Below are 10,703 nucleotides of genomic sequence, written 5' to 3' on the forward strand. Positions count from 1 at the left end.
TCAGGCGACTCACGTTGCTCCTAAGCGAGCGAGCATCTCGCCCAAGCGAGAGGGGTCTCGCCTAAGCGAGATCCCGCGTGAGGCTACTATTCCCCTTTTCGAGCCTTCGCCTAGGCGAAGGGGGCTCGCCTGAGCGAGAGCTTCTCGCCTGAGCGAGACCCTTCAGCCTGAGCGAGGGGCTGGGTGAGACAGTGCGATGTTTGGTTGTTTTGTTGCTCTTGGATGATTGGTATTTGTTTGGGTATGATTGTTATGATGAGAAATATATATAGTGGATTGATATGTATGTGTGATATGATTCATGAATGGTGAATGATGGGTATTGTGGGAACTTGGCATGTGAACTAAATGGGATGGTGTATGAGTTGTGATTTGTGAGTTGTAACATGATGTGAGTATGATAATTGTATGAGAAAAATCATGGAATTGAAATGATGAGTTTGGTATGAGTTCGACATGAGATATGAAAGAGTTGGTACCAATGTGGCATGATAATAATATGAGTTGGAGTTCCATATCCAAGGTTCGAGAATAATGAGTTGGTATGGTTTGGCTGGGAATACGAAAGAGGTGAATTATGAGGAACTATATGTGATGTATAAGTATCTATATGTAGGTGTGCATGTTGAATCCGTTTGATTGATTAAGAATGTTTGGTCCGTGTCAGTGCGTAATTCCTTAGGAATCTCTAGGTGAGATTCTCAGGGTCGTGCTTCAGTGGTCGGGACGTAATCCCATGACCCCTATTAGTGGGTGTCCATGGTGGTGCCCCATCTGTATAACTAGGTAAGGATTCAAGGTAAGGTTGCATCCTAACACTCTAAGGAGTCAGTTAGTCTCACCTAGAGCGGACTGACTCCTATGGTGAGAGTAGTAAGAGGCCTGAAATTCATTAAGGGCTAACCTTGTGGTGAGGGAAATTGATTTATTGTAACACTTGTAACACATAGCTCGGGGGTGAGCAGCTCGGGGGTGAGCAGAGGTATCCACCACAAGTGCAAGCATCCGCTGAATCCGACCAGGTTATATGTATCCGGATGAGTCGAGTCGTGTCTTAGTGTATTGTCTGAGAAGTCATAACATGCTTGGTTGATATATGTATATGGTATAGTGAATATATTTTGATTGTATGGATGAAATCTTTTGTGCTCTAGCTTACCCTACTTTCATTGTTGTGTGTTCTCTTGTGTGGTACTCTCTTTTGCGATGATCATCAACTTGTTGGTGTGAGCAGATGCGAGGAACACTCATGGGCAACATGGAAGTGGTGATTCCGCTGCATAATCCGCATGGACTGGTTTCTAATTTCTTTACGAGTTTCTTTAGGGTTATGGCCCATGTATTTGTTCGTTCTTAGATTTATATACTTTTGGTTAAACTCTGTATCCAATTTTCTTTTGGGCATCGTGGTGTGTCTTGGGTTGTAAGGAGTTGAGTTTCAAACTCCCGGACTACGCTAGTATGTATCTTTATGTGACGCTACCTTTAATTTCGCTTATTAAATTAAATGGGGTGTTACAATGGAAGCTATCGTGAGGAAGAAAATAGACAAAATCAATCTTTGACAAAAATAGGAAGTCAATTACATCTACTTGATTGATTTTTTAATCCGTCTCGTCTTATTTTAACTCTTCTTGTTTCTACAACTATATCAGAAAGATAATTTTCTACAGTGAAAATTATCAAAATAAGATTGTAAAATAAAACGGAAGATGAATTTTTTTGCTGATCATATGATTATTTATATTAAAAACAAAATATAACTAAAAATTTTAGTATTGATTCAATTATTATTGAGTTCAATAATCTTACGGATCTATAATTAAATGTATAAATTTTAAGTGTATTTTGACACCCGATAAATATTAAGCAAGTTCTGCCACGGTAAATAGTGCTCACTTTATGTTTAATTGGAAGATCAAAACTCAATAACTGTTGTTTTTTTAACATTTAATTGTTAAACATTACGTGATATAGCCCTCGCATATGGACTAGTTGAGTGGCTGGAATTGACTCATTGCTTGTACTTGGAATCTTTCAATAATCCCCCAAGGTTGACTTCTACTAGGGTGTCTCCCATACTATCACTTTTATTTATTTAGTTAATGGGGAAAAACCTTTAGTTAATTTTCTTTTCAATATTATTCAAAATAAAATAACTTCTTCATATTTAAAAATCAAATAAAAAAGTAAAGAAAAAAATTAATGAAATCACTTTTTAACTACCAATGTACACCTTTATTTTTCTTTTAACATAAATCATATAACTATATATTATTAATACTCAATAATAGTAAGTTAATTGGTAACCAACGTTCAGTTTGTATGGGAGAAGATGAGGAATGTTAAATGTGATTAAGTCTCGGATCAAATGTTAGTCTTATTATGGGTTAAAAGTACTGAAACTCGTGGAATTATTTCCACTTGAAAATCCAAAATCTAATTAAGATTATTAAAACTAATAAAAACACATACACTTATATACACTTATATGTGTTTACTTCTTTCTTTTAATAATAAAAAACAATAAAATTATTATTATTATTATTATAATTATAAAATTAAATATAATCAATGTTTACAATTTTAATTTAAAAGAATAGTTAAATTTAAAATAAAAACACTTTAATAAAAAATATCAATTTCAAAAAACAAAATACTAAAGGTATAAAATTGGCAAAGTAATTATTTTATTTGAGAAAACAGAATAAATATAAAAATAAAATTACATAAAAAAAATGGGAAATCTCTTTATATAATATGTATATATTACCATGAAAGTTGACCTAAAATAACAAGGAAATGTTATATTCTGTGGTGTGACAAAAGATTGTATTTATTGGTATATTGATATATGTAGATAAAATTCGTATAAGATAGAAAATAAATATTATAATTGAATATCTAATATAAGATATAAAAATATTTTTATATTAATATATTAACGAAACAATATATATATATATATATATATATATATATATATATATATATATATATATATATATATATATATAAAGGTGGATATTTATTTAAAAGATAGGATATGAAGAACTAATACTCATATTTTATACATCCAGGTGATATTTCTAATGTGTATGATGTTTTTTTTTCTATATGGTTTTATATTTACATCTTGAATAAATTAAAAACCATTCAATAAGCATCATGTCACCTCATCATAAAAGCAAGCATAAAACCTTTTAGAGTGGTGATGAATCTAATGCTCACGAAATTCAAATTACACATTGTTAAAATATTTTTCAAAAGAAACATAATTTTTAAAAGTGAATACGAAAGGTTATGCATTTGTGTTAGTAATTTTTAGATCTAATGCTTAAAAGGAGTTGGTAAATTGTCAATGATGTTAGATTATATTGGTTAAATTTATGAATAAGGTGCGTCTTCTATAATTAAATTAAGAAAGAATTGTTGTTACCAGAATGAGAATAAAGAATAGTTAAACACAATGACCAATTTATTTATTTAAAAAAGAAAAACAAGGTATTGCAAATGAAGGTGAAGATATGGTTGCTATATAAAAGGATGCCATTGCTGCACCCGGTGAAAGCTCTATCACTCTCTCTCCCTATTTTCCGTGGAAGCCTTTCTTCCTTTGTCGTTTTTTCCTTTTTCATTCATTGATTCATTCTGCTAAAAGAAGCGTATTTTCTTCTAGATTTCCATCTTTGCAAAAGGGATAAAGGGTTGCTACCATTAATGGTTTGGTTCGGCTATTTGTAGTAACCTTGTGCTATGAAAACAAAGAAAACCATTATCATGAAAGGGTTCTTGAAACTTTAACACCTGAACCTTCATCTAAACAATTGTTCAACCTAAACACAGCACCTCACCTGTTAAGCCTATCTCATGCAAGAGATTCTTTGTGTTCAGGGTTGAGCCTCACCCGCTAACGTTTCCACGCTTTTTTTTGTTTCATCTGTTCCATTTCAGCCACCCCCAGATTCTAAAGTCACAACCTTGGTTTTGATTCTCCCCTGTTTTCCTTTGTCTGTTTCCACATCTTTTTTGTCTTTTGCTAGAACCTATGTCGTCTGTGCCAGCACGAACAGGGCGACAAAGACAGCGTTATGAAGACAATTTGCGCCTTGTCTCTGGGTAAGTTTTTTTCATTTTCACGCCATGGCTTCTTTTACTGTTCTTATATTTCATCTCAAAATCAATTGCCATTTCTTGAATTCAAATCTTTTTGAGTCCTTCAGATCCTTGAAGGATGTTATTACTCTTGTTTGCAACCATATGCATATCAGAGAAAAAATGCATCAAGTAATTGTTGGAAAGTTCCTCATGCTTTCACCTCAATTACTTGGAGGTGGTATAGATGTTTATTAAGAACCTTTACAGATCAAATCTAACATGGTATATCTAACAATCTTCAAAATCTCATCTTTTTCCCTTTTGTTCTTTACCACCCCTTTTGACAACCTTGTATCGCTCCTTTTTGTTATAGCCATGCATTTTATAGTATATGGTTCCAATTCTGCATCTGTTGATGGTAAAAGCAAAAAAAAAAAAAAATCCATCTTCTTTGTGATTTACCTTTTACTCCCTTCCTTCTCTGCTCTTGTTAAGTAAATAAAGCCATGTTCAGTAGTAGAAATCTAAATGATTTTTGCTTATGGAATAGAGGAGAGGGGCGTCTCCGAACTGTTGATACATAATTGTCTTCTCTGTTTGATGTTAAACTATTTTATTATTTTCATGCGGATGTGTTCATTGCAATCATATATCAAAATAGTGGGCCATGACATTGACTTAATGTCTATATAATAAAATGCTTCAAATTGCGTGATCTATTTTGGCTTTTATCTGAATATAATAAGAAGACAATCTCGAGAGTTATCGGTAACAACACTGTGGCTCATGCAGAGTAGTTAACTGGGGTAGTGGTGGTGTTTATAAAATTAATAAAACCTTCCATGCAAGTCATGGGAAACATGTTTGTGGTTGAAGGTTTGATTCAGCCTGCTATTAGCAGTTGCAGGGAAATTTCGGATCTATTCCTTTTTATCAGGCTGGAATCATTGATCCTCGTTTCAAGCAATCAATGTATCCAAGTGGCCATAAAGTAAACGAAAAAATGGATTAAACTACGGAAACCCACTCTTCAAATTTTTAAACCTTTTGGCTACACAAAACAAAAACAATGAATCGGTGGGATTTGGTAAAAGAAATAATTTAATGTCTCACTTGGACATTTTAACATTTTACTTTTACTTTTCTTTGTATCTTAACATATCTCATGGATTCTATAAAATTCTGTATTGCAAAACTGAATAAAAAACATGAAAACCACTACAGTTTTTCTTTAACACCATAGTTATATATGCCCCAGAAGAAGAATCTATTTTCAAAAACAAAGATCACGTCTTGATACTATAGATTTGTACCCAAAAGAAAATTTTACTAAAAGGGTAAAAAACCAATAGTGATTTTGTGAAAGAAGAACAGAAAGACCCTACAAGAGTCACCAACCTGTGTTTATCTTAATTTTGGATTTCTGGATGTTGGTAATATCTAACTGAGATAAATATTCAGAGTTTATTTTGAACAGTAACGACTGTTGCTACAGATATAGGTTATGAATAGAGTTTGAAGGACTAGCATCTAATGAGAATTAGTAGTTACAACAGAATCCTATCACCAATGTGATTTTAATTAATTTTTCTTGTGCATTTTGATAGATGTATTCCCTATAGATGGAGAAAGGACGACACAGATCTAATGGGAGGAACTGAGATAATGGAAGTACTAATGATTTCTTCACCAAAACGTGATGACCTAGTATTCCCAAAGGTACTTCATATTGTGTGCAACAATGATTAACGAACTTTATTAACATGAAACCCTTTATATTGAAAATTTTATTTCTTCTCTTGCTAGGGTGGATGGGAGGATGATGAGACTGTTACAGAAGCTGCTTGCCGCGAAGCTTTAGAGGAAGCAGGAGTTAAAGGAATACTAAGAGTAGGTTCAATTATTCCCTCTTGGTTGTTGAATATTTGTTATAATCCATCTCCATCAAGGAATGTTTAAAAATACCAATTAGAATGACATAACAAATGGAAGAATCGATGGTATTCAATAATCTGTGTAGAAATGACGATTATGATGATATCATCCAAACATTTTTGGCTATGCCATAAATTTCTCTTTGCTTTCAGCTTCCATATTGTAAGTTTTCTATGTCTTAAAGAAAACTTAACCATCTACGGAAGATATGAGATATCACACCTTTCTTTAAGCTCAGACAATGATGCAAAGTCAGATATTCTCAAAACAAACATTTATTTGCTTTGCTTGCATGGAACTCTTCACTTATACTGTAATTCATGTGTACAAATTTGATTCAACATGATGGATAAAAGATTTACCATTTCATATTGTGTAGTTGGAGTAAATTTTGATATTGGACTTGTTGAAATACCCATCTCTGGTAGTTTCAGTCTAGTCACTTGGTTATGGCCCAAACTAGTAATGGAATAATCTAAGTTCCCCTGAATCACTCTTGCAGTTTAAAAAATGTAGGATAAAGATTATACTTCTACTGTTCTACATAAACATCACAAGCCATGTATGAAACTTGTTTTCACATCATGAAGCATTGACTGCAAACATAACTGGTTGAAAATCAAGTTTGGTCCATTAAGTGTACTTCATTTTCTTGTGGTTGCTGAAAAATAACTGATTGAACGTGGTAATGATTCTTCCATCTAACAATTGGGGATAATAATGAGATGATGCTGATTCTTGCAAAATATGGTATTGAGTTTCATGAATCATGATTATCTAATTGCCTTGCATTCATTTTCAGGAAATTCCATTAGGAATATGGGAGTTCAAAAGCAAAAGCAGTCAAGACTTGTGTAGCATTGAAGGAGGCTGCAGAGGATACATGTTTGCCTTGGAGGTGACTGAAGAACTTGAGCATTGGCCAGAGCAGAAAAATCGTTCTCGCCGATGGGTAAGTTTCATGAATAAGTTCTTAAAGAATCATACACCCTTAGGAGAAGTGCATAACTCAAGTTTCAATTTGTATTTTTTGACATCACATGAAGCATGAATACTGAATCAAAGTTCATATTTTGTGTTCGTAGTTAAACATAAAAGAGGCATTCAGACTCAGCAGATATGACTGGATGTGTAATGCACTTGAGGCTTTTTTGAGAGTCATGGAAGAAGACAGAAAGGTTGATGAGAAGCAAGAGCAGAATACCGAACTTGAACAACCTTCAATTATGGTAGCAGATGTGTCAGAATGCCAAACCATGTCACCCAACTGTTATAAAAGATCCTCAACCATGCAGCACCATGGCATGCCTCCTTCTGTCAATCTTCTGTCACGTGCTACTCAAGAGATAGCCATCCACTTTGGTTATTGACATCACCATGACACTTTTGTAAAATGTTCATGTATTAGATAAAAGATTGTGCGTAACTCCTTCAAATTGTGAGAAGAACATGTTGTGAAGTTGTGACTCGGATGCACATGCCATCATCGACCTCATTGTTGTCGGGTTTTTCTTCTTTCTGTCCGATGTGATCGTGATGTAAAAGTGTGGTGGTGCAAGTCTCAAGTGTATATGGACTTGACAGTTGTTTGATTCACCCCACTGAAACTGAAGGCTTGTAAAATAGCATTGTTTGTGAAAACTAGTAGTAGAGTACAAGGGACAAAGACTATGCTGCTTTTGACAACCTTCGATTCATAACCTTATAACATGTCACTTTTCAGACAACACCCTTGATTTCGTTCTCAAAATTCTGTTGGGCATGTGCACTATCCTTGGCTACCTGTTTCAGTGTCTGTGTTTTCTGTGATGTTCATGTTTCTCTTACCCATGAAACCGTGCCTTTTGCTCTTTTGATAAATTTTTCAGGCTACTAAAACTTGATATCATGGTGAAGAACAAAAGGGACTTTTTATAAACTCGTTAAGACTCTGCTAAGGATCAAACTTACATAAAAGACAATGAGCTAAAACAAGTTGTTTAAGGCAATGAGATTAAAAAGTTGTCTCCTATGTCATGTTTGATGTCCTGTTAAGTGAAAACACTCGAATGATTTTATATAACAACTCTGACGTGTCCTTTCATGGCCAAATGATTTTTTATAGAACTGTGTGGATGCACATGTAAGCAAGATTAATGCTCATAACGTTTGAGACAAAAATAATTTGCTTTGCGGGTTTGGTTTCAAAAACAGAAGATGTTATAGAAGTACCAAACAAGATAAGTATTATTTGCGTCCTTACAGTGTATTAGGGCTATTTTATTAGTCTTCGAAAGAATTTCAATAACACTTTGTTCTCAAAAAGTTTTCTTTTGTTGATAAATTAGTTCTTTTGTTAATAACTTCGTTAGGTTATATTCACCTCCTTGATTAAATGTCATGTTAACATCGTTTTTCACTTCAAATTGACATGTTTTGTCATCTAAGTTAAAAGCCACACAAAATAAAACATATGAAGTTATTATTTGTGTTCTTAGAAATACAAGTGTTGTGATGAGTGAAAGGATGAAAAAGATCTTTATTCGTAAATATAATAAATTATTTTATTTCTAGAATAACTTTTTCATTATAATTTTTATCATATATTTTCATTGTATTTTCTCTCACCTAGAATTTGTTGTTTTTAAGTGAAAATAGTAATGTTCAAAATAAATCTTAGATGGGTTTTCCCAGGCCCAAATATGATTAGAATGTATGGCCAAGAGAAGGACTACAAATAGAGAATAATGGGTTCAAAGAGAATGTTGGGAAAACATGTTACAAAGAGGCGAGGAAAATAAGGTAAGATTAATGGGAAACAAACATATGGAGAGTGTCACACAAACATGAAAGACAAAGTATTGATCTTAACCATTGATCTATATCTAAAACTTTTGAAATTTGAATTTTTCCTCCCTTTTCTTTTAATATTCAACCAAATTTATGATTATACCATTTTACATTTCATTTCAAACATTTTAGTAGGTTTTAGCATAGGAATTTTGAAGGGCTAATGTTATAAATGTTCATCTTTATCACTTTTAGTGTCATCTTCTCCACCTTTTTTTATTTCTTATTTTCTATTGCATGTGTGTTCTTGTTCGTAAATTTTGACAATCATTCCTATTTTATTTTCTTTCATTGCCTGATTAAATTCAATTATTATGATCATGTGTTTGCCTCAAACCCTTTCTCTTAATATAATCATTTATTCAAACTTCTCATTTCATATAAATGCACAAAGAGAAGTAATGATGAGATTCATGCAAGTTGATTAATATTATTTGCTACATATTAATGCAATCGTATTAGTCCAATTAATTTTAGGATTCAGTTGTTTGGACAAAAAAAAAATCAGAAAACAAGAACTTCACAAGAACAAGTTTAATTCACAAAACAACAATAAAAGAGAGAGGGTAGAAAAATTACAGAGAGAACTTTATATTGGTTGCTAAATCTCACAGCAACATTCAGTTGCCTTGCCAAATTCACACTATGACAATGTGTATAGATTTTAAACTAACAGTTAATTTTGATAGATTAAAATTACGTTTTAATATGCTAATTTCACATGCAAAATTAATGAATTAAATTATGTTTTAACATACTAAAATAGAGTAGTTAAAAATCTTCTGGAAATACAAGAAATATTAATCAATTAGAATTTTGTTTTAATAGATTAAAACCAATCTCACTAAACTATTTATGGCTCTAAATAATTTAGCAAATTACAATATATGTTTTCATAGTTTATTAAATTACTAACAAAAGGATGAATGTATTAACGATAACAATGCGAACTCACTTGCTTCTTGAAAAAATTATTTCAAGAACCAAAAATTAGAGCTATATTTTTTAAGGACCAAAAGGATCATTTTAATTATTTTATTTATGATGCTTTTAACTCATTAAATGGAAAAACATGCTAACTAGGGGTGAGAAAAAGTGACAGCATAACACTTCATCGAATATCACTACAAAAAGGATTAATTTATCAATGAAAAAAAAATTGAACTTAAAAATCACAAAAAATATTTCAAAAACCAATTAAACTACGCTTGTATCTTCCAAGACAATGATGCTTCAGTAAACATCAAACTCCAACTTACTACCAAGCAAGTCATAGGAGCACTAATAGGTGGTGATTTGAAAAGCTTACACAAAGATACTTAGATTATTAACAAAGAAAGACATTCATATTAGAATACTCATTTCTTAACTATGAACTACAGTTACTGTATTTTAGGAATCCAAGTGAATTTAAATTTTATATTGAGTAAAAATGAAAAAGTTGAACATGATATAAGGATAAAGACTCGTTTTAAGGTATTGGATAGTATTGCAGGTGACATTAATTGTTCCGTAACAGAGGCTAAGTGGGCTGGATCACAATCAAATCGTAACGTTTGAGATATTACACTCTTAACTAAAAATAGTTATATTCTGATTAATGAGTATAGTTTTTTGTCTAGTGATACACGCTTGATCCTAACAATCCACATCAGAATCAAAGTTACGAGTTCAATTCTTGATAGACAATTGTTAAAACCGATAATAGTATCTCTCTCTTATGTATGGGGTATGGGTTGGACTCCTGATTTAACCTTACATCCACAATTAAAACAGAAACTGTTTCTCCTTTTCCTTCGAATATCAAATAATGATCTAAAGGTTTGTGACTAGACATAAGT

General features: G+C 32.4%; 1 protein-coding gene across 1 annotated transcript; it reads left to right on the plus strand.

The window, feature by feature from the left end:
- The first annotated feature begins 3,557 nt into the window (after positions 1-3,557).
- LOC114176599 (nudix hydrolase 12, mitochondrial-like) lies at positions 3,558-7,868 on the plus strand. Its single transcript, XM_028061721.1, has 5 exons — positions 3,558-4,119; positions 5,706-5,817; positions 5,905-5,988; positions 6,836-6,985; positions 7,119-7,868. The coding sequence occupies exons 1-5, from the start codon at positions 4,049-4,051 to the stop codon at positions 7,401-7,403; spliced, it is 702 nt and encodes a 233-aa protein (XP_027917522.1). The 5' UTR covers positions 3,558-4,048; the 3' UTR covers positions 7,404-7,868.
- Positions 7,869-10,703: the final 2,835 nt, after the last annotated feature.

Source organism: Vigna unguiculata, chromosome 1, assembly GCF_004118075.2.
Source record: "Vigna unguiculata cultivar IT97K-499-35 chromosome 1, ASM411807v1, whole genome shotgun sequence".
Lineage (NCBI taxonomy): Eukaryota > Viridiplantae > Streptophyta > Magnoliopsida > Fabales > Fabaceae > Vigna > Vigna unguiculata.

What these genes read in the sequence shown, in the direction of transcription:
- LOC114176599 (XM_028061721.1), top strand. Translation starts at nt 4,049, where the DNA reads ATGTCGTCTGTGCCAGCACGAACAGGGCGACAAAGACAGCGTTATGAA. An exon ending in AATTTGCGCCTTGTCTCTGG is followed by an intron (nt 4,120 to 5,705) that starts GTAAGTTTTTTT and finishes GCATTTTGATAG; the next exon opens with ATGTATTCCCTATAGATGGA. An exon ending in ATGACCTAGTATTCCCAAAG is followed by an intron (nt 5,818 to 5,904) that starts GTACTTCATATT and finishes TTCTCTTGCTAG; the next exon opens with GGTGGATGGGAGGATGATGA.